This window comes from Phaethon aethereus (genome assembly GCF_964289735.1).
Source record: "Phaethon aethereus genome assembly, chromosome: 1".
Taxonomy (NCBI): Eukaryota; Metazoa; Chordata; class Aves; order Phaethontiformes; family Phaethontidae; genus Phaethon; species Phaethon aethereus.
In genome coordinates this window covers 196,045,215-196,070,448 of record NC_138575.1, presented here as the reverse complement: position 1 = coordinate 196,070,448, position 25,234 = coordinate 196,045,215, and the positions used below count along the sequence as shown (strand labels likewise).

Sequence of the window (25,234 nt, the reverse complement as noted above, 5' to 3'; positions counted from 1 at the left end):
GTGGTAATGGTTCAAGTTTAGGCAAACAAAGACCCATTTGTATCAATTTTGTTGAAGTGAACAAAATATCCCAATAGATCATCCTGTTACCTGATTTTGGTGAGTGAGGTAGGTCATGCTATTTAATAAAACCAAAACTGGCAGGTTCAGGGAACTCCCAGCAGATGAGGAAACATCAGATTCTTACCTACAACTTAAACGAGTGTTATTGAACTGTGGGTATCTCACTAAAAATACTAATATTCTTAGCCCACAGGAACTCAATTGGCTGGTTGCACCTCACGGCTGCGTTACTTGAGTGATGACCACTGTTCAGGCAAACACTTCTCTGTGCACTTTTCTCACATTTTCAAAGTACTTAGTTGACCGCTATGGCAATCTTTGGAGGCAAAAGATGAGTGGTCATCTTGCTTTTCTGTTTCAAAATTACAAAGGAGGAGCAGTTTGAGACCCTGAACGTATAACTTTTCATGGGAGTTGTAACAAAGGCTGGGGCAGGGGGAGAAAAGCCTTGAATACTATATTGAAATAATATTAGAATTAATAAAAATATTAATTGAGAAAGCAACATAGATTTTAGCTTTTGATGGTTTATAAATATTTTCTGTTGCCTATAGTATCCTAATTATCATTAAAAAAATAACAGTGTGATCATTTTTCCATGCTTGCTTATCGAAACATAAGTGTGTTTACTGATGGAAACTGATAATCAATTAATACACTTTGCATATTTTTTAAAAGCTAACACTATGCCTTTGGACCGTATTTCTGTAGATTGCTATAGTTTATGCAGCTTTTGGTACGTCACTGAGCAATGTAGCTGTTGGTCATGTTTATTTTCTCTAGGGAGAACCATGGACAATGGAGTGTATTGTTTTGCCAGGTTTTATTTGTTTCAGTTCTTATAAAATACACAGGGTGATCCCATATTTATAAGCGAATCGAGGTTAGAGAAATGTATTTTTCACTTTAATAAAAAAATATTCTTATTCCTTGTGAGGATAGACTTTTTTTTTTGTATTTTTGTATTTGGATGGTTGAGTGCCTTGTAAAAGAAGAGTTGAGGCAATAAGTAATTAGTAGAAAAATAACAGTATCTTTGTTTTTTTAAAGATATCTCTTTAACTGTAATCACTGATCTTACATGCAGGTAAATGCCATATAAAGCAAACATCTGTAAATAGAACTGAAGTTATTTTATCTATTTATTTTATTTTAACTGTTTTATCATTTAATATGATGTGTTTTGTTCCACATGTTCTTTTAATTATACGTTGCTAATACGTTCATAAGAGTCATTGTGTAATAGGCTGCGCTGTATTCTTCCATAGAATTTGTGCAGTTATAAATGAAATCTAAAAGCAGAAAATGTGTCCAACATGTTTTATCAAATAGGACTTGTGTGTAGTTAATGTATGCAGCAGTTCAGGCACTATCGAATGTAAATGATGAGGTGATATTGATGAAAGGAGGGGATTGAGGTCTCGGGGGGCGCTGATGACGGATTGAACAGAAGCGGCCTCGCACCGCACGTAACTCAAGTCTGTCGTCTTCACCGCTCAAAGCCGTAATGGGAGGTGGCAGTCTGAAATGAGTTGCCACGGCAAAGAGTATTATTTTTGAAATGCTTTCACACAAATCACTAGGCCCTGCATACAACTTAGTTTCATGCTTTAATGTCATCAGGAGGCACAAATTGGTGTGTCTAATTGTTTGCCACCTGCCAGCAAAATGAGCTGCCAGCCAGCCAGACGGGTTTGATTGTCTGTCAGCTCTTCAATAGATTGAGAGTGACAACATCAAAAATTTCACTTCAAACTCTGAAGCTTTGAGCAGCTTTTCAGAGACCTCTTCCCCACAAGTGCTTCTGGACAACTGCATTTTTCAATTAGTTTTCAATATATCGCTGCCTTCTGCCTCATCTGTCTTAAGGTAGCTCTAATTACATTATGACCTATATAAACAGATTTCGGGGACACTGAAGCCTGGATGCTCAAAGTTATGACATATCTTTTAACGTCAGACTGAATTCCTTGAAAATGCCATCCAGGATGACATTTTTAGACGCAAACACAAAGGGTTATTTCACCTGTATTTGCAACTAATGGAGCATAACTCACCAATAGTTCCTTTTTGCTTTCTCATCTTTTGTCTGACAAAAATCAGTCCCCCTTATTGGGTTTTGGGGATCTCTTGTTTCTGGTTTTTTGTCAATTTGCATTTGTCCTACTAGACACAGCCTAGACCATTAATGTTTGAGGTTTTTTGTGATTCTACCTAGATTCTACTGCATTCTGAAGCTTACATTTGTTCCATTCTACTTTTTTCTAGTGGGGAGTTTTTAGAGGGGTGCTGTTATTGAAGTTGAGAGTGCTCTTGGTTTTGTGTCTCATTTATTATTTTCTCAAAGTGAGGTAATTTACATATATTTTCTGTACTTAGCAGAATTATTTCAATAGGAAGTATGCTTGCATAAGCAGAAAATCTTGAGTTCCCGGAAATGAGAAGATCAGTTATTTTTGCTGCTGTTAAATACCTTATTCCCTTTTAATCCATTATCACTTCATAAATTGCAATACTATGGGTTTGCATAGTTTAAATGCTCAGTGAAGTCTTTACAAGCATATTTTGAAATATTTTGAGGGACACACTTTTGAAGTATTTTAGTCTTGGTTTGCGGTTTGTTTTTTTTCCCTTGGGGCCAGTTTTAAAGGTATTTGTATGCTAGAAAAGGTGGACATCTTGTGAAATCTAGTCAGGGCTGATACGTGTCCTTCCAGTTAGAAGGCAGAGAAAGAAGGTCTTCAAAAAGTATGTTTGGATAAAATTCTATGTTTTATGAATGTAGGCTATATTTAGAAGGAATACTCAGAGTATCTATGTGTTTTACTACAATAGACTTTTTTTCTTTTTTTGTTTTACTGATTGACAGAGTGGGAAAAAGACAAGAACTGTGAGAGAAGATGCACTGAAGGCTCAAATAGAGAGGCTCAATATTTGTCTGGTTTGTTATTGCCCACCTGTGGGAGACCATTGATACACACTGGTCTACACCATCATTCAAATAAAATAATTGAATTAGGAGATTATATTACTGTTAGAGTCATTAGATTCTCCAGAAGATGATTGCTGAAAAATAGATTTGATTTTCCTGAAAACTTAATAAAAATTAGTTATGAATAGATATGTTTTAGTTTTCTCCCAACAGAAAAGATTACTTTTTAAAGTTCATCTGAAAAATAGCTGGAGAAAACAGAGCACCTTTCCCATGAATCAGGTAGAGACAGTTACAGGTGCTGTCTGTACTTATTCATTGCATTCCCCGTTACCTTGGGTGTCACAGTAGTTTGTGAACATGTGAATGAAAAAACTAATCAGTAATGTGGGAATTAAGTGACTCATCTGGGTGCCAGATCACTCTCAATAATATTACTGATCTTTGTGTGCTGGAGATTGTGGTCCAAAGGAAAGAATTGAGAGCTCCTCTCTCTAGAATCTCTTTTCTAAGGCAGATCAGATCAGATCCTGTTAGAAAGAGAAGGGACCTGAAGTTGCATTGTCTGTATTCCTAGAGAGTGTCTTAACCACTCGTTTACTAAATAAAAGGGGGGACAAGGTGGAAGTGCACCTCCATCTCAGCTGTTCATTTAGATCAATTGCATCCCAAATTTATTAATACATTGAAGTCAACCAAAATTGGGTATATTAACCCTCAATTTTTTTCATCTAGCTGTAATCATATTCCTCTTGTGTGATGTGTGTCTTTTCATATTCATATGCATGGCACTGTAGCTATCTCTCAGCTGAAGCTTTATGTATGTTTTATCAGGAGAAACCAACATCTCTCTACTCTTTAATATGATTCACTGGATATACAGCTGAAAATTATGCCGGATTTTTGTCTTACTTTTTTACCCCAATAGGCCACTGTAAAATCACTATTAAAGCTGTTTTGACTTTTACAGGACTGTGGCTTTTTAGCTCCTGCTTTTTTGTATTTTTTTGCCTCACAGATGCAGGATTAGGTTCCTCACCCATCCCCAGACTATACCTCATGCTCGTGCATGTTTCTTTATGTTTTTTTCTTTATTCAATTATGTTTCTGGCATTTAATACATTACATTTTCACTTCTATTCTATTCACATTCTTTAAACTCATTAGATTTCCAGTATCTCAAATTTCTCTCTTCAGCCAAGACCATTCATCTTTCTTGGTGGTTATCTTTTTAATATCTTACAGTTTTTCCTTGTTTCGTGTCAAAATTTTAGATCATTTTAGATACTTCAGCTAATTTATCCTGATTGCAAAGGAGATACTAATGACTGGGAATTTCATTGGGGGTAAATACTCACTCTCTTGCTTTATCTGAGAGCAAAGATCAATGATCTTCATGTCCTTGTCCTTAAATCACACCTGAGATGATTCCCTTTCTTCTGTTTAGAAACAAGCAATTTGTGCTTAGTAGATGAGGATCATTTTATGAACTTTAAGATTTGGATGTTTTGGTAAATGGCTATGTTATAAATGGTGTCACGTGATTGAAAGAATCCATAATAACTGGACAATCAGCACTAAGGTTTTGTTTGCATAAGTCTCAAAGATTATATACTTCTGTGAGCCTTCCATATCTCTTCAGTATACCTTACATTTTTTTATTCAGTTTTTCTTCCCCATGACTGTTGACTCTAAGTTTCCTCCTTCATTGCAAATTAATCTTATCTTGATGCAGTCAGCCTAACAGAAGGTTGTCTAAAGTAGGATTCAAAACGTGTTAGTACATACTAATGATCACTAGTTCCAGACTCAAATCACAAGCCAGGGCTGAAATCAGAAGAACAGTGAGTAACCAGCAATATTCATGTTTCATAAAGGACCGGACATGTACATAGGTATGGAGAATATCAATCACTTTCAGAGAAGAAATACTAACAGAGATTAAATTAAGCTATAGGAACAAGGTAAAACATAATATAGCAAACAAATTATCTCCTATTTTCTACTGTGATTTCTTCTGAAATGTCTGGCAGAAGTTGCTGTTTGACAGAGTACTTCTGTGAAAAATCTGCTTGAATTCTGTACTGAATTTTGAAGAGCAGTTCTTGAAAATGCTCATGCTTTCTGGCGTTGTGGGGGAGGAAGGGAGGAGCAAGAATATTAATTCAGCCTTAAGAGGTTTCACATATCCCAGAAGAGTGTAAAGTGATTCTAATTTAATTGCTGCTGCTCAGATAGGTAGCACAAGACATCCAGTATTTGAGGCTTATCTCTGACCTCTTGATTGAGCAGAGTGATTAGGTTGGAAGGCCTTTGGATTTTCAAATGGAGAAGAGGTGCAGAATGTGGATCACAGAGAAAGAGAGAGAAAATATAGTGCTGCATAACCTGATGTCTATCACCAGCACTGGGTAGCTAAATTTTTAGGGAAAGTTAATTTGAGAAGGTATTTTTTTTTTATTTCCATTTTCTCTTTTTGCAGTTCAACACATTGATGATATTATTTTCTATCTAGTTATTTCATGCAAATTACTAAAACCCAGATGGATCCTATAGCCATTCGCTGACGTTATTTAATGAAGCAGCAATGCACAAGTAGTGTGCAGGTTGAACCAACAACATTCATCTTAAACATGATGCGAATTCCAATGACTTTAGGCTTAGATTTACTATTTGAATAGGACAGTCATTGAGTGATAAAATAGTGATTAGTAGTCACAGTTCTTTTTAGAATTGTAAACTACCTGATGAACAGAGAAATGAAATCAGCTGCTACAGCCAATTGCTACTAAGCTTTTGTTGACTAAATCATTGAGGATCATTTGGGACCATGATGATGTGATTCATAAAAATGTGGACCGCTTTGGAACATTTTGGAAATCTGAAATACGTTGTAGAAAATAAGGCCTAAAATGCCATGACGGGAGTGTATATAACCTTTTCTTCTAGTCTATAGATTTTTCTTCCTCCATGAAAGAAACAGCTGAATGTGCTGAGTGGTTTGATTGGTTAAAAGAAGGTTTTTCTCATTTGAAAGCAGTAATACTCTTTCACCTTTCTTGTTCTGCTGTTCCTCTGATTGTTTAGCACATTTTTGACCACTCTGGTGTGTTGTTCATAGAGTTTTTCAGTCTCCTTCAACTGGATGTCATTTTTTATTCACTCACTGTATTTTGTTTTATCAGTAGGAATGAGACATTTTGACAAGGTCACCATGTATGACATGTCAGAAAGCTGCATTTTCTTGCAGTCTGGCATGGTAATGTCTCACTGATTTTGCCTGTTCTTATGGTAGAGAGGTTTCTCTTGATGTTTCTTGATAATTTGTAATTTAATAACACCTGACCTGTCTTAATGTCCTGATTCAGACTTAGAAAAGAATGTCAGCCATATGTAGAGCATTAGCATCTGTGGGATCCGGGCAGGATTGTCCTTTCTTGCTATAGGAGCTGATTTTCAGTCTTAAACTACGTTTTTAAGGAAAGAGTCTTTCCTTTATAGGAGGCCAGTACATTTGGGCATTGGACTAGATGACCTTTAAAGGTTCCTTCCAACCCGAAGTGTTCTACGATTCTATTACAGCTGAGGAGTAAAGGTGACATATGTGGTCTTTGCCGTGGAAAGTTAGATGATCTTTTGGATAATCTGAAAGACCACTTGAATTGTCTGAAGATAAGGAGGAAGACCTTGAATCTTGACCTTGAAGACCTTGAAGCTTCATCTTCTTTGGACACTAGCAGGAAAGTAGGAAATACTTTTGCAGCAATTTAGCAGATACCCATACCAGACCTTATATGAGGGGAAAATTATTTTACTTAAAACCCAAAACCAAACAGATCTCACTCACACTCTGTCTCATGTTTGCAAACACTAGAATGGGTGTGTGTCTAAGTAGCCTATCCAGCAGTCAGGCACCCCACATGCTTGTGTCCAGATGCCAAGTCCAGGATCTGCTGCAATGACATGGAGAGCGTGGGATGCCAGCTCTCAAGTCTTCCTCACATCTCCTGGGTTCTTCATAGATTGGCAACTATGTTCAGGTTTTGGATATGCCTTTCTTCACCCCTATGGAGCTGCCAACAGTTTCTCTGTCCTTTCCTACCTCTTTGAGTCATCACTGTTCACTATTTTTTTCTCCAAGGTCTGGTTACCTTGTGTAAGCTACACACATGCCTGTGGTCTTGATGACCTGATAATCTATGTGCCATTAGCATAGGCCAGTCTAAAATATCTTTTCCTGCTGTGTCTTTCCTTCTTGTGCCTCAGCACCCAAATATTCCCATTCATTCTTCATTCACACCAATCTTAGCTGTAGGTAAGTCCTAATTTCTGTGTTGACCAAAGTATTCATTGAGCTAGAGATCTTTCTGTGCAGGTAGGAGCTAATTTTTCAAAATTTTATGGTGTTATGGAGCAGATTAATCTAACCCATGTAGATCTAGCTTTATTTGCCTGTAGCTGTTGCTAAGTAAACACTTCATATCAGAAATGATTATAAGAGATTATTAAGTACAGAAAAAAGCAATTATTTTAAGGTCACATATCTTAATCAATAGCTATTCAGTGTGCAAACTCATCTTCTCTTAATGTAAATGGAAGGAGACAGAAAACCATCAATATGCCTAGAATTACCTTTCTAATAGTACATGCTTCAGGGTGGTGGTAAAACTGTTGTTCAGAATGCAGACACTTCAACTGGCACTGCTACTCCTCTAAAAAAAGTGGTAAAAAAATTGCTTATGAATTGTTTTATACACTGTCATCATATAAAAGGAGATTTCAAAAAATAACACTGGTATATAATTCTCACAATGATATTATCAATACAATTTGCATCACCAGTCTTTAAAATCCAGGGAGACTGAGGATGTAGACATAAATGAACAAACTACGTTACTGTAAAAAATTGTTCCGCACCTTTTGATCCATGATGTTCCATCATATTTACACAGAAGTATAACAAAACAATTGCTAAGGGAACTTCTAAAGCAAAATGTTGCCTTATTACCCTAAATAGTTGCATTTTCTTGCTATTTTATTTGATCACAATGGTTAATTTTTAAAAAAAAGTGTATCTGCTTAACCAGAAAACATGTATATGATGATGAAAATATATATTTTTAACATTTACAAATATGATTTGTTTCAGGTTTGTTTTTCACTTAGGTTTTTTGTTGAAATAGACTTTTAGGAGCAGTTTTCTATAGATAAATGGAAGAATTAAATGGAAAAATACAAATACAGTTGTCTGCACTGACAACTCTCCAGAGTTGAAAAGATATTAAATATCTCTGTAATATTTTCCTTCTTCTTCCCTTTTAACACATACAGCAAGTCTTTTAATTTTGAGTTTTGAAAAAAAAGTGGTTTAAGATTACTTGAGAAAGTGTTTGTCTGAATGCAATGTTGTCTATATGTCTAATATTATGTCAGATTTTTTGTATGAAAGCCCAGTCCTCTTCTTAAAAGCTTCAAATTCTGAAGACTTCTTCTTTAACCTTATTTTTAAATGGACATGATATCAATACTGTGAAAGCAAATATTTACTGTGTTGTAGTTTAGGTGTTCAATTTAGATCGTGTGCTCTTGATTTAAATAAGTATGAAAGTTTTCCAGAAGACTGAGGTGCTAAATTAATTTTGTTAGTTAACTATATTTGCAAGACCAGTATGTGCATGGTACTGAAGAATCAACTACTGTATTGAAATGTTCAGATGACTGGCAAAAAAATTGTCGTCTTAAAAACTTCAGTAAGATCAACAAATTAACATACTCATTAAGACTGCATGCATATAGGCTGCTAGTATGCTAGTCTGCTGGCATCATTTCCAACACGTTTTCTTGTAACATTTTCTTAGCAAATCTAGAATACAGGTGATAGTGGTGTTCACAACACATCAGGGAAGTGGTGGGGTCATTCCATTTTATGGGCACTGAAAGACAAATTAATCACATGAAGCTGCAGACAAAGGCTCGGGGTATAGTTTAGGGGTCTGTTAACGTAGTCTTACCCTGTTTTAGAAAGGTTAAGAAAATCAACATTATTATGTGTTCCTCAGCAATGGTATTATAGCACAATCCCATCAAAAACGAAAACTCTTGCTGACTCTGTTGTGCAGTTTTAGTCATCTGCCATTTCTTTTCCCACAGGAGTGTTGTTGTACCAGTAAAGAAACCCCCTCCAGGTAGTCTGGCTGTTACCACAGTTGGAGCTGCCACAGCTGGGAGCGGACTGCCACCGGGTAGTACACCTAATATATTTGCTGCAACAGGAGCTACACCAAAAAGTATGATTAATACAACAGGTATTGTCCTTAAATATTTTTGTGTCCCTCATTTTTTTCTTGTTTGTTTTTTTGTTTTGTTGCTTTTAGTGTTGTTTTGGTTTTTAATCATCTTTTTTGTTATTGTTTTTGTGCTTCTGTAATAAAAACCTGGAAGGATTAAATCTTGGCCTTTATTAGAGCCAGTGTTTTCTCTTGGTGTATGTTTATATTTGTTGATAGTGCACGTTGGAGTTGCACAGCCTTAAGTAAGTGAATAAATAGCCTTAATACTATTTTATAGGTGTAGTTTAGAATTGAAATGAGCTAACTTCTCCAGTGCTTTGCAGTAGAGGATGTTTGTTTATAAGATATATACCAATTAATCCCTCCTTACTTGTCAAATACAGACAACCAGTTACTTAATAAATATAATGTAGATTGTGGAGAGTTAATAATCTGGGCAATTACGATTTGTCAATGAAAATTATGCTATGATTTTTGCAAGGTTTTTTAGTAAGAACCTACCTAATTTAACTGTAGTCATGTCTTATCAGTAGTTGTTTACTGTGTCCTATAGGAGGAGGAGACGACCTTCTTTTTTTTATTATTTATAATAGTAATAATGGGGTTGTCAATCATGAAGGAGCCTGTTGACCACGGAGACTGTGGTTTCCATCCAGAAATGAATCCTTACTAAAAGCAACTGATGTTTACTTAAACTCCTTTGAAATGTCTGGCTATGGTCTGTTTTCTCTCTAAACTAAGCAAAAGCACTTGCGAGAAGAGCTCCCTTCAAGAATATCACAACTTCAGTCAAGGGTTGAGAAAATGAAAATCTCCCTGGGGTTGCAGAAAATGGAGGGGGAAGCTTTTGGCATCCTTCTGCTTCATGGAATAATATGAAGACAAACTCATTTTTTTTTCTTTCCTTTTGCAGATTACCTTTAATACCTGGTAATAGAAGTTTGATTTTTCTAAGGATAATAAATAAAAATTTTAAAATCTAATTATCCTGAGGCAGATGGGAGGAATGAATGCTATAAATAATGTTATCACTTCTATGAACAGTTCCATTTGTGTAGCCACTTCTGTTAATCTTGAACAAATTTCCTTTTAGGTACTCTTATGTCATGCAAAAAATATCCTACATTGGAAACCTTGTTTTCCAAATGATACTGAATAGTGTAAGCTTTTCAGTCTTCTCACTGATTAAAGATCTGAACTGTTTTGGCTGGAATGTAGTATCTCTTCTTTGTAAGTAATTGCATTTAAAAATCAGTCATTTCCCCAATACTGTTCTTAGTAGAGGACAGTATTGCAGATACCATGGTACATTCACTGTGGATTAAAGGCTGCTTTTTTTTGGTAGATCTTATAGCTTCTTTTTTTCCTTATGCAACTGTTTTTGTCTCCTAGTCTATGGATTAGCTTGATTAAATGAAAAGTATTGATTCAATGGAATTTCAGCAAGTATCAGACTTAATTACAACTGTATATGTACTGAATTTCTTTGGTGATCTTATTTGGTAAAGCCTTTTATGCCTGAATTCATCTGAAAGAGCTTTATTGATGAATTCTCTTAAGAAATAGTTTGAAGAGTCCTTCCCCTCCTACCTTTTTCAAAGTTTGAATTTTGTATCAATGTTTCAGAATTGGTAAACACATTAATGACGGTAAAAAAAAGTAATATCACGTTGAAAACATAAATATATAGTAGATTAAAATGCTCATTTTGCCATTTTTAAATAAGCTATGCCTGCAGTAGTTAAAACAGTGCTCATGTATGTCAGTTTTTGAGATATACATGTGAAGTATCCAGATACTTTCTGGTTTATATACTTGTGGTGTCTGTTATTAAAGTAATTAATAATCTATGTTATTAATGATCTTAAAGTAGTGTATAACATTTCATTAAACAGCTCTTCTTTTTTTTTTTACTATGGTAAAAAAGAAACAGTATACAGTTTTTTAGAAACACTAGATGTCCCCCCAAACCTTCTATTTACAGTTGTTTTTACAGTAGAAAATACTCTAGAAATACAGTTTTTTCTTTGAGATATATTCTGTGCTGGACTTGTGAGAAAGGTTTTTTTTCAGTTATTCATGGATTGCAGTCGGTGTTTACATTCCATCTGCCATCACTGTCGTAGTCAATGTCACCGTCACGATGTAATGAGATGTATGTTACTGAAGTCCTGTTAGTGCTTTAAATGTATCTTCTGGGAGATAGGTTTCCTTCCTTCATCTCTTTATGTAAGAATCTGGTTTTATAGGTTTTAGATTGGATTTCTGTAATTCGTATCCTGATTTTCACTTCTACGTTAATCCAATAGTTCTAAGTTTATTTGGTCTTCTCTTCTGAGAGCCTAGCTGGTTAATAACTTAGCAACTACTTTTTTAGACAAAAACCATGATGAAAACAGTTTGACTGTGGAAGGAAAAGGGGAAGAAGCAATCAAAATATGTTACCTATGTATATATGAATATAAATATGTAAATAACAAATAACATGTCATATAAATATGCACGTGTGCACACACACACATAGACAAATACGCATCTATATGAAGCCCTATCTTTGTATGCAAGCTTTTTTCAGCTCTCCTATTCCTAGCTAAGTTGCTATGAATCCTGGGTTGGGAGATTTGGCTGCCTTATATCTTTGTGTTTCCTTCTCAGTGTGTTTAAGTACATTCACAATTGGTATATAGTCCAAGTGAGAACCCGCGATGTAAGTCATAACACACCTCCCACTCACATTATTAAAGCAGTAGGCTAAATCAGCTCCTAGTCTAAAACCTGAACCTCACCAGCTACTCTAGTGTCAGCAAGCCCAGCAAATCCTGCTGCATTTTGATACTGTGTTGAGTGTAATTTTTTTTAAATGAGCCAGTCAAAGTTATTATTTTTCCCTTAATTCTTTTATCAGTAAATATTATTTGAAGGCAAATTAAAAAAAAAAACCTCATCCCTGCCGCCAGAGAATTTTTCACCATTACCGGCATTTGACTTCTACTTCACTGTCAACTGGCTGCTTAAGCACTCAAGACACCATAAATGCTTTGTAGAGCTTTGCAGGAAACTGAGAAATTAATACATACCTGTGTAACGCAAAGGACAGTGACACATCAACTGCTAAAACTGACCAGCAACAGGGAGTTACCAGTTACCATTTAAAAAAATTGGCCGAATAATGCCGTTGGTATCTAAACTGGTCCACCCCTCGTTGCTAACTTGGATGGATCTTGTTGCACGTCGCCCTCGTCCCTGGTAGCGTCGCGGTCCCTCAGGCTTTGCGCTGCGGCTGCAGGGCGGTTCGCTGCTCCCTCTCTTGCGGCGGCGTGTTGCACGAGGACTGCGCGGCAGAACAGGGACAGCATTTGTCACGGGGCTCTCGCCACTGTTCCCGGCCACTCTGGCCTTTGCTGGTTTGCTTCAGAGCGGCTGAACTCATAGTGGCGTTTCAGCAAACATGATAGATCGGCATTTAGAGTCTAATTTTAGCCCTTAGCTCTGACCCAGACCACATAAACGTATGCTCTGTCTGCGTCTTTCTTCTGGGCAGCTGTTCACAACCTATTGAAATGATACCCCCACTGCCCTCCCTACTTTTAAGATCTTAAAATTCCCCTTGACTCAAGGAAGGAAGCAGAAAAATTAAAATTAGAGTTTTAATACTCCTCAGACACTGGTTTCCCCCACTACTTACTGAAGGAATATACATTTTCTATCTTCTCTGTCATTTTTTAATTTGTATTTTATTTTCTGCCTCTAGTTGCAACTGGGCAGCCAAGAAGTATGTGCATATATATATATATATATTTAAAAAATAATTAAACTTCTATTTGCCACTCAAGCTCATCTTAAATATACCTTTATTTTAGAAAGATCTTGCTTTACAGGATGATGTAAAAATGTTTTCATCTTTGGAATATAATTTGGGAATAATGAAAATGAGGTAAGGATTTATTTTGCCTGATTTTCAATAGCTTTTTAAGCTTATTACTGTCATACTAGCAAAATAAGCTATTAATTTAATTGATAATTGTATGGAATGGTTTCAACGGTTTTAGAATAAATAACATTATTTCCTTACTTAAAAGTAGATGAATAAGACAAGGACAGTATTAAAAGTCTCTAAAAGTTACATTTCTTCAGACTGAATTAAGACCTGTATTTTTTGGGGGACAGGTGCAGTAGACTCAGGATCTTCTTCTTCCTCTTCGTCATCCAGCTTTGTAAATGGTGCTACCAGCAAAAATCTTCCAGCTGTCCAAACTGTTGCTCCAATGCCAGAGGATTCAGCTGAAAATATGAGGTATACAGGTTCTATCTTTTATTATTAATATTAATTCTATTTTCTCCTCCCACAACAACTTCATACATACAAAATAGTATAAAAAGAAAAATATTAATAAATGTATTTTAGTGCATTTAATATGCATTACTGGCATTATTAATGTAGTGTAAGATGTATACATATACTTTTTTGGTACTGAAAATATGTATACTAAAATAACACTTCACTGAAAAGTCTAACTTCTAAGAAATATGCCAGACACTAAAACTTCATTAAAAGTAGTTTTTTAGTTGACCGGCTTTTTACATTGCTCCATAACGGAACGCAAGCATACAACTTGGCCATGGAGCCCTAGCAAGTGGAAAGAGACACACAACCTCTTCTTAGAAAACAAACCCCCTATTTAAACTGGGGAGGGTGAAACCAGGCACGTATTCATGCAGCTAGCTAAATGGTGCACCAGATCTGAGTTGGTGTTGTGAGACACATGCCATGGGATGGCTAATAGCCCTCGTCCACTGACTGGCAGCCAGGAAAACGCTCTCTGAAATTCCTATTAAATATCTTTGTGTAATAGTTATTATTTTGTAGTTACTCAGTTGTGCCGCAGCACACTTCAGAGATGAATTTTTGACCTTTTCAAGGTGCACACCTGTCTTCCCTAAAAACCTGACACACGGTATAGTAAGGCGCTGCCAAGTGTCGCTTAGTTGGCCAGCCCCTTCGAGGTGTGGCTTTAAGAAGATTGGCGTGGAGGCAGAAACCAAGCTAGCTGTTCGTGAGCTTTTAAGATCATGAACAAGACAATTTCATTCCCTAAGGAACTAGAAAGGAAATAAACTTAAATCAAGGGCCCTAGGCAACCTGTAAAAAAGGGTATTGGTGCTTCAGTGATTTAACACACAGTGCAAAACACGCCGTTTTTTGCTGGCGCTATCTGAAGTCTCAGGTGAGTGGTGCAGGTGGAATCACAGCAACGGCTGCGGGCCCAGGCTGAAAGCGTGAGGGCTGTTGGCTCCACCTCAAAAAGGTGCAAATGATAAGGAGACAATGACCGTTTGCATGGCGTTATTCATTGCTTGACAGTGTTACGAGGCAGGTTAATAAAATTGTGATGCAAAACTTCCTTTTGCTTCCCGTCTTCTTCATATCTTAGGGCAGTGCTTTGATGAGGGTAAAATGTTTTTTAAAATTCAGATACTAAACTATGTTAAAATTAAACTGGATCACTAGTCTGTTTATTTTTCAGTTACTTTAACCAATGCAGTGTTCTTGTTTTTTCGCAAGCATTTTGGAAGTTTTTCTCCTGGAGTCAAAGAAAAACTTCAGCTTCAAAATCTACAATTCAAATTTTAAACTCAGAATTTTATCTCAGAAGTAGCTGTATTCTGAGTAGTAACTCACGTTAGGGATTGAAAGAACTTACGTGGAGCACAGTACCAGAAATGTAGATAACTTAAAATCTAATCAACCCAAGAAATGTCTTTTGGGCTTTTTTCCCTTTTCTGCCCCTCCCCACACACTCCCCCAAGAAACAACTAAAACTTTATTTTGATAATGTATAGTTTTTGGTTTTCTGACTTTGAGTTCGTTGTGCTTCAGCTTTTATAAGATTAAAAATCAGAGTTGTTTGGGGGGTCAGAGAGCGTGAAGTGAAAGCTAGCTTATCTAAGCCTTCCCTTATAGCAGCTGCATGAGAAAAGAGCTGCTCATGGCTGCAGACTGAGCAGAGGAGAGCGAGGAGGAGAATGATCCTGGGCTTTTAGACATTTAACAGTCTTGATTTGGAAGTAGAGGTTTGGCCTGGAATGAGGTTGGGAAGGCAGCATCCTTGGGACTGGGACAGTGTGTGCCCCCACTTCTCTTTGCACTTTCTTGGGGCCGGTTCAAGCAATAGGTAGTAAGAACTGTCCAGAGGACTACTTGGTCTTTTTGTTCACAGTTTCAAGAGTATTTCTTTTTAATCTGGTGTTGCTACTGTGTTCTTTCAATTTTTCCTGTCCCAGTTTATCACCTTTATATATATATAAAAATGATATATATTTCTATATAATATAAATAATTTATTTTCTGATGTGTATTTCCTTTAATCTGCAAAACAAATAAACTTGAATTTGGAAGCTACTAAGAGTTCATTTGCCTTGAATATCCAGAAATGGAGAGGAAAAAAAAAATTCATTCTTTACCAAAAAAAATGAAAATCTCTTAGTTCAGCCATGAAAACTAGTTACATTGATCTCCACCGGGAGTTCCCTAATGATTGCTGGATGCATTATAAGGTATAATAGATGTTGGAAACAGCTGTAGAATCAGCTAATCTCTTCTCTTATGCTCCTCTGTGTGTGTGTGTGTGTGGAAAGGCGGTAGATTGGCCACCTGCTTCACTGAAATATTTTTGGGATCTCTGTGTATGTTTTTTTTCTTAATTTTGTTTGTTCTTTTTGAAACTGAGGGACAAGAACTCCAGTCAGTTTTCAACATGTAAATGCACTAGAGATTTATATGAAGTAAGAAGGATCTTTTTTTTCTTTTTTCTCTATTTAAATATTAAGTTCTGTCCTTTGATATACATTTTTAAACAGGGCTAAACTTTGATCTCATATCTTCACAGAATACTATTGCCAATTGCCATGAATAGATCCATAATATACAAGATCCATCAGCTATCCATTTGATAACAAGGTGTTTATTAATAGCTCATCCAAGGTATTGATTAATAGCACATCCATACCTCCCATATTACTTGATTCTTAAATAAAAATTGATCTTAATTTGAAAAATTTTGAACTTTTAATTTTTTCAATTCCATGTTTTTATAGAGCTAAATGAACTCTAAAATGAGGCCTTTTAAAACAATTCACAGTGAAAGCATATTTTAAAACAAGGTTTAGAGAAGTCTGGATTAATCTAGTAGGCTTTTTATCTCTAGCACCAAAAGCTTGTGATAGGTTCATGTTGCAAATTAAAAACTCTAAGCTCGTCACCTGCATTTCAAGTATAGTCTGTAGAGTGTTTAGCATAGTGAAATTTACTTCAACTAATCATCTTAAATAAAGGCTGATATGAATCCATCCTTTAGAATATTAGAAAATCAATATCTGAATTTGGAATGGGAAAGCAGCACATGGAAAGAAAACAAGCCATAGGAATTGAGTAAAATAATTTTAAGCTAATGAAGGAAAACTTCCAATGTGTTTATAATGTCAGCTTTCTTTTTAAATGTAGGCATTTTCATGTGATCTGAATTAAAAAGTCCACATTTGTTTAGTGTTTATAGATAATAGATACAGTATAAAATTTAAATATCAGTGTTCATTCTCTTAGATTCTGTCAATAAATGTAACTTCTTCCTATAATTGCACTTTTAAACGCCAGTAATATTTTGGTGCTGTGATTCAAGCACAAAGAAGACCCCTTCAGCCACCAGCAGTCTGAAAAAGAACAGCAAAAATTCTTCATAGACTGAAATATGTATGTAATCTCATTTCTAAGTAACACTTCACTTCTTTTAGATAACACAGCGGGTTTTTAATCTTGATATAAGAGTTTCAGAGGGCACAAATGTTATGCCCTGTCAAGTTTTAAAAAGGAAGAAGGACTCTTAAGGGGTACAATCCATGCATCAAAGAGTGTATATTCTCACCAGACAGAGAAGTATAAATGAAAAGGCAAAGTGATTTACCTGGGATCATGTTCCTTCAAAGCTGAAGAGAGAGTATTGATTTTCTTGATACCTGTGCTATGATGCTTCCTCATACACTCCCTTATCCAGCATTGCAATGCTAGATGTTGTTATTTGAAAGCTTGAATAAAAAAGCAAGTTACTTGTGATTGCTTTGGGTGAATAAAAACTTCTTTTTTCAAGCTTTCAAATGTGTACAAAATGATTACATGCCTATAAGCTGAGATAGGTGAAATAGAATTACACTTGAGTATTTGACATTCTTCTTATCATATTTGAAAATGAAAATAGAAATGTTACCTGCTCTGGACTACTCTGCAAATGCTGTAGAATTTATGAGGCTGCCACACTGCTGACTCTGGCATGACATTTGCATTTACTTAAAGCCATTTAAACACTGTAAAGTTTAATCAAATTATGATTAACCTCTTCTCTAAAGAAGCTTACAGCAACTTTTAAAAATAGGTAAGATTTGACATCATTTAACTTCTATTGTTAAGTGTTCTTCCAATCCTGGTCTTTATTTTTCCACAGTATCACTGCAAAGCTTGAAAGAGCCTTAGAAAAGGTGGCCCCTCTCCTGCGAGAAATCTTTGTTGATTTTGCCCCTTTCCTATCCCGAACATTGTTGGGCAGTCATGGACAAGAGCTGTTGATTGAAGGTACTGTTTCTGTTATAAGATTATGTTATTTTAGCTATTAGTCATTCGATATGAACAATTTTTCATTTTCACTAGACCTTATATACTATTTTTGGTAAATGAATCAGTTGTAAATACATTGTTATTTCACTTCCTTGCATTTAATTTCATTTAAGGAAATTAAAAGTGACAGCTTTTGTACCCCTTTTTTTCTCTAAGTGAGATGCTGTGTAAAGATACGTCCTGTCATCTTGGAATGCAAAAACCTCTCTGGTTTGCTTTTTCCACCTCAGAATAATTATATAAATGTTTCAGCCTGGCTTTGAGAAACTAGTGAAAAAATGCAATTAAAAAGTGTAATCAATTCCCATAGAAGAAAGTAAATTGAAGACTGTGCTCCAACATTATTGGTAGGGACAGTATTTGCTCAGGTAGGTCACATATGCAGATAAAGAGTTGTTGCCAGAGGGGAAAAAAAAGTGATGATTTTTTTAAGAAAAAGTATCCTTGAACACTTTCAGGGATTCTTATGGGGTTGTATACGTTGTCTTTACTACTTCATAGCTAGAAACTTTTCTTTATAAGTGAGGCAGTACATAATGCAGAAATTATGCAGAAAATGTGTGGTGGGTTGGCCGTGGCTGGACACCAGGTGCCCACCAAAGCTGCTCTATCACTCCCCTCCTCAAAACAGACTAGGCTTGGGGAAATTTATTACCAATCAAATCAGAGTAAGATAATGGGAAATAAACCCAAATCTTAAAACACCTTCCAGGGCTTAACTTTACTCCCAAATTCTCTAGCTCCTCCCCTCCAGCAGCACAGGGGAACGGGGAATGGGAGTTACAGTCAACTCATCACACATTGTCTCTGCCGCTCCTTGCTCCGCAGGGGGAGGACTCCTCATGCTCTTCCCCTGCTTAGGCATGTGGTCCCTCTCACAGGAGACAGTTCTCCATAAACTTCTCCAGCATGAGTCCTTCCCACAGGCTTCACAAACTGCTCCAGCCTGGGCTCCTCTCTCCTCGCTCCAGCGTGGGCTTCCCACGGGGTCATGGCCTCCTGCGGGCATCCCCCTCCCCGGGCTGCAGGTGCAGATCTGCTCCCCCGTGGAGCTCCATGGCTGCAGGGGCACAGCCGGCCTCACCATGGGCTTCCCCAGGGGCTGCCGGGGAATCTCTGCTCCGGTGCCTGGAGCCCCTCTGGCCCGTCCTGCTGCTCTGGCCTGGGGGTCTGCAGGGCTGTTTCTCTCACATGTTCTCGCTCCTCTCTCCAGTTACAATTTGAGCAGAGTTTTTTTTTTTCCCCCGTCTTAACTCTGTTACACCAGCAGCGTGACCACCATCACTGATGGGCTTGGCCTTGGCCAGCAGTGGGTCCATCTTGGAGCCAGCTGACTTCATTGGCTCTATCAGACATGAGGGAAGCTTCTAGCAGCTTCTCACAGAAGCCACCCCTGTAACCCCCCTGCTACCAAAACCTTGCCACGCAAACCCAATACAAAGTGCACATATGGCAAGCTCATGCAGAAAGTCATGAGTCAGTGCGAATGCAGTTAAAATAGCGATGGGGGAATTTGCAGGAGCGTGCACTGCTCGCACATCATATAGCCAAAGGAATACGTTCAGCCAAGTAAACTTTTTGCTTCCAGAATTGTTCTTACACAAAGTATTGTTGTTTATTGAGAGGAAAAACTCTCATTAAGGCAAAGCTTATGATGTGTGAAGATCTATGCAGAAAAAACACAACTTTGTGTTCAAATTCCAAAACTCCTTCTATTATACATTCATTTTATCTAAAAGTTAGTGTACAGTCTTTCTATGGTCTCAGTTATAACTCCGCACAATGCTGGCCCTTTTTTACTCTAACCCTTACTTTTACTATTTTTTTTTATTTAATGCTAGAAATATTTGCACCTTGTAACTGAAATCTTCTGAATAGCCTTTTCTTTTTTTGTCTAATTATTGTTTAATAATATTATTGTTTCATAATACCAAGGAATGGTATAGTAGCTTAATAATTCTCAGAAACTTCAGATATTTTATGCTGTTTATTTTATAGCTATGAGTAAGTTGCGATTCTCCCTTAATGACACTTTAAGTTAGTAGTCTGAGATGCTCATCGAGAACATTGAGATGACTGTAAAATGATTGATTCCATTCTTAAGTCTCTTACTTCAGTGAAGTTGATTGCAAAATTGGTAACTGTTATCCTTTTCTGTTTGACAATTGATTAATTGCACTATAGTTTTTATACAGTACAAATAAAAATGTCTTTGTTTCACCTGAGCTCTTTTGTAGATTAAAAAAATTCTTTACCAATGCTGTTCTGACTTTGGCTTTTGGTCAGATTCATAGTGTGAACAAGGCTACAACGGTTCTCAGCATATGGCAAAAACGGAAAAACTAGAGGCCACAAGAAGCTCACAAGTAAACAGCAGTATGAGTTTATCTCATTTTCTGTCCAGAGAAGAGAGGTGGTTTTGTTGGCTGTAGCATTCTTCCAATACCCACTTGATTGGACTGACATAGATTGGACTGATATCGTCCCATCTATGTCTCAGTCACCCAATTCAGTCACAGGAATCATTGTTTATGAACTAAACACCAAGTCCCAAAATAAGTACTGTCCTTCCCATCACTTTTCCTTAATGTTATGTGTAACCTTCACTTCAATCAGTCTCTCATTCTTGATTTCTAATAACCAGTTCCTTTCTTCCCAAAATATTGAAATAAAAATCTCTAAAGAAAAAATCCAAGCACACCTTAGAATTTTACACTGCAGGACTTGAATTTCTGTTTGCTCCCTCTAAAATAGTTGGGCTTTTTTCCATCTTAGCAGAGAGCTCAGAGAGCTGCTTTTATAGTCATTGTGTACTTCTCATCTTTTCTTTCTTCATCGCCTGTATGAGATCCTTGATCTCAACTAAACTGAATTCTTGCCTACTTAAGTTGCTTTTAAAAGAGAATTCTAAATTCTCTCCTAGTCCAATACCTGATTTACTTTGACAAATTTTCTGTCATTGTGGACTGAATGCCAGTGGTGGTCCTTGAAGTGCTTGAAAGTTCTCTCCATGTAATGACTGCAAAACAGAGGTTTTTAGTGGTGTTATTCAAGATATGTGAGTACATAGAATTCCTTTGATAATTTAAATTTGATTTTTTGCTGGCAAGCAATAATTAGCTTGACAGTTTTATGTGAAATACTTTAGTTCATTGATTTATGTCTAAATGTTTTAGTTATAACAATCAAAAATGAGCAAATAAATTTTATTTAATAAAGTCTGAAGGTGCTGTCTGTTTTTCAAATTGATCACCATGAAAGTATCTGCTGCATTCTGTAAAGCATGGACTTTTCTTCTGATTATTCATGCTTGAAACATAAAAATACCATCCCTCCTCTTACTGTTTTTCAAAACCCCTTATGGTATGAAGACTTTTCCCTATCAGGTTTTCCTAAAATCTGAATACCTTCAGGCAACCTTGATGGCATGTGCTTTTTTCCTGAAGCTCTCTCTAGTGCTCTTGTGCATGCATGTGTGTAAGAATTACTAAATCATTTCAGACTTGATAAGAATATCCACGATTATGTAGCTGAGGTTTTGTATGCTGAAGAGAGAGTACAAAAGAAAATGGAACAGAAAAAATTCATTTTAGTACCTCTAAAGCAGGTTAATTATGCAAACTTTCCAGAATATCTGATGCTTTGAGATAGGTGTTGTTAATATATATTTGGAAATGTAAAAACAACTTAGTTATGATTTCACCTTTTTGTTGTAGTTGAGCTGTCTCAAACTTTTGGTGAAAAATCTTGCAGTCATACTGAGCCATCTTATTTTCCTTTAGATTGTATCATCATTCTGTCCCATGGAAGACTGGTGGATTTATTGTTTGAGAAAATTATACTTAATATCTAAGCAGTGGCACCTTAACTTTTGATTGGAGTTGAACTGAAGAAGCTGCAATAATGGTCAGTCTAGACCAAAAGTTTGGACCACTCATACCCAAAATTGTTAATTTTTCCTATTTACTCATGTAAATTTCCAAATGTGACTGGTAGCAGAGGAACCCTGTCAAGCAGTAATGACATAGCAGAATATATTTATTGATAAAATTCTTTATCTATTTACATACTGAAATAGAATCTATTCACTTATAGAATCTAATTGGAAACAAACAGGCAATGTGTGTAGGTCCCATATCTGAGCTTAAAACCATAGAATCATAGAATTGTTTAGATTGGAAAAAACCTTTAAGATCATTGAGTCAAAGCATTAATGTAGCACTGCCAAGTCCACCACTAGACCATGTCCCTAAGCACCACATCTACATATCTTTTAAATATCTTCAGGGATGGTGATTCAACAACTTCCCCAGGCAGCCTGTTCCAATGCTTGACAACCCTTTCGGTAAAGAAATTTTTCCTAATATCCCATCTAAACCACCCCTAGTGCAATCTGAGGCCATTTCCTCTTGTTCTCTCGCTTGTTACTTGGAAGAAGAGACCAACACCCACCTCACCACAACCCCCTTTCAGGTAGTTGTAGAGAGCGATAAGATCTCCCCTCAGCCTCCTTTTCTCCAGACTAAACAACCCCAGGTCCCTCAGCCGCTCCTCGTGAGACTTGTGCTCCAGACCCCTCACCAGCTTCGTTGCCCTTCTCTGGACACGCTCCAGCACCTCAGCATCCTTCTTGTAGTGAGGGGCCCAAAACTGAACACAGGATTCAAGGTGCGGCCTCACCAGTGCCGAGCACGGGGGGATGATCGCTTCCCTCATCCTACTGGCCACACTGTTTCTGATACAGGCCAGGACGCTGTTGGCCTTCTTGGCCACCTGGGCACACTGCCGGCTCATGTTCAGCCGAGTGTTGACCTACACCCGCCGGTCCTTTTCCGACAGGCAGTGGAATGCTTAGCAATGCTCATAGTGCCGTTCCATTTAACACTTGCACAGATATGTTTTCACTAACTCTAGTTTCCATATGGTCTGCAAATTCCGACCATGTAAAGTGTATTACAACATTCTAGCTTTTAGGTGAAAATGTTACAGGCAAGTGTAATCTGATCTGTATATGAAAGAAAAGTTATATCCTCTTTTTGTCAAGCACAGATGGGTAAAAATAGTTTCACTACAGCTATTCTTGGAGAGTCCTGAACTGTAACAATAGGTCCAAGATTGAAACAGTGTCACATACAGAGCTTTGCCTTCTCTTTAGTGAGGTACCAGACAAATGCTTTTCACTTATCCTATATCATTACCTGGTCATCCAGATAACCCTTCTGCAAAAGAGTTCTTACAAATTCTTTGGTGTACATTTGATATGTTTCTGATACAAGCACAATTCAAATCAGATGAAATGGAAAACATTTTTGTGCTGATAGGAGCAGAATCTGTTTCTCCTCATTAACTCATCACATGGCCCTATGAAAAAATTCAGTAGAAGTGGTGATGAAGTAGTTGTGTATAGTATTTGACAGGAGGCTTCTTGAAACAATTGAAAAAATTGCCCAAAGCATTCCTTTGGAAACCACAGATGTAACTTTGGTGCTAAATGACACGACTTTAAAAGCTCCCAAAGACCACAAGTGTGACATCACTGTGGCATCTACCAATGGTGGCACAAGTTGTTTCCGATTTCCTCAAACAACACCTAGTTTTGTATTAGGAAGAACAGGGTAACCATTTTGCTGGGATACGGTAAAAGTCCGGAAATCCCTTAGACCTCCTGGAAAAAAAGTACTTTTTGGTGCTTAGCATGGGCCTTAGCTTTCTCTTTGAGACTTTTCAGAACATGTGTATTATTTTTGTGCTCAAGGGCACAGATGCTATAAAGCAGAGAAACTGCATGCTCTTGCAGAACTTTGTTTTCCTGTTCATACTGTTCTCTCATTCTTTTATCTCACTCTGCCACATCCAAATTCTTTTTGTTTGTGTGTCCAGACATGTTTTCTTTCAACTAACCAGACTTTTGGTAGTTGCTTACCAGTCTGTAGCACAGCATGCAGCCACCATTCTGAAAAAAATACATAGATCAATAAATATTAGCAAGTAACAGAGAAAGGAAATTTTAAAATAGTGCTATAATTTTAAAATTTGCATTAACTGGAATTAACAGCACATAAGTAAAACCTGAAGCTATTCATAATGATGAAATTTCTATTAATTAGCCACTTTTTGGTCCTGCTTTGATATTTTTATTAACGGTCTTGATTACGATGGAGAATTGTTCCTGACAAAGCTAACTGCTTAGGCAGAGTTACACAAAATAAGAAGAAAAGGCATTCAGTTGGAGAGATGTGTTGAGTCATATTGTGGAACAACCGAAACTAAGAAAAAGCCAAATTTCAACACAGCCAAATGCTCAGTCCAATCTCTAGGAACAAAGAATATAGACTATACCTAGAGGGTAGGAGATCTCTAGCAACAAAGAATATAGACCATACCTAGAGAGTAGGAGATGAGGGATGAAGCCACTCAAAGAATGTAGGGATTGTTATAATAATTAGCATACTCTGGGCTCTCAGCACAGTGCTGAGGCAACAAAGACTTGTCCAATGCTTGGATGCCTAGGAAGAATAGATGAGGAAGTGATTTTGTTTCTGTGCACAACTTCAGTAGAACTCCGACCATCTGGTTCTATACCCAGCACTTCAAGAATGATATGCACACACGGCAGAGGGAACAAAAGAGAAGGGCACAGGAGTCATTGATGGATGGGAGATAAACTCCATGAAGCACAATACATGGAGCTTGATTTGTTCGATGTACCAAAGAGAAGAGCTAAAAAGAAGTTAAATACTACAGCTTGACTTAGCCTTTCTATCAGTAGAATGCCTAATGCGGGAAAATAACATTGAAAACTTTCCTAGGGCTTACCATCAGGTATTGAGAGCAATGTTATTTGTAGTCTTTACGGCTGTTTTAAACATTCTTTCTAAATATAGTCTTCAGTCCGGCTTCTCAGGAGGAAAAATGTCGTGTATTTTCTGACTGGTTTTGGAGCTTCTTTGTGGCTTTTGGAGCCTGTGAAGCTCCATTTCCTCTGTGCCATACCCTGCAAAGAATGACAGTCTGTATTGACCTTAATTTGCTCTAACATTGCCATCACTGCATTTGTTCACATGGTCATGGACAGAAATACTTCAGTGTCAGCTAGCCACCTGCAGGGATCAGTGAAAAAAAGGTGTTTTTTCCTTGTTCTGCAGTTGACTGCATCTCAACTGCAGATGCAGTCCAGAATGTATCATCTTCCCTTGAGGCATCAAAGAGGGTCAGTGTTTAACTCACTGTATGAAATAAGCCTTTCTTCTAATTTTTTATGTGGGTCCATGTGTGTGTATGTATATA

At 37.0% G+C, this 25,234-nt stretch overlaps 1 protein-coding gene across 4 annotated transcripts in view; it reads left to right on the top strand.

Moving 5' to 3' along the window:
• Positions 1-25,234, top strand: part of NBEA (neurobeachin) — a gene marked incomplete at its 3' end in the record, with an annotated part of 516,829 nt that overhangs the window by 205,540 nt on the left and 286,055 nt on the right. For all 4 annotated transcript variants that reach the window (XM_082012155.1, XM_082012156.1, XM_082012153.1 and 1 more), the window contains 3 exons: positions 9,146-9,300; positions 13,453-13,579; positions 17,778-17,905. In XM_082012155.1, the coding sequence (XP_081868281.1) occupies positions 9,146-9,300; positions 13,453-13,579; positions 17,778-17,905 (410 nt within the window). The remainder of the gene's footprint in view (positions 1-9,145; positions 9,301-13,452; positions 13,580-17,777; positions 17,906-25,234) is intronic.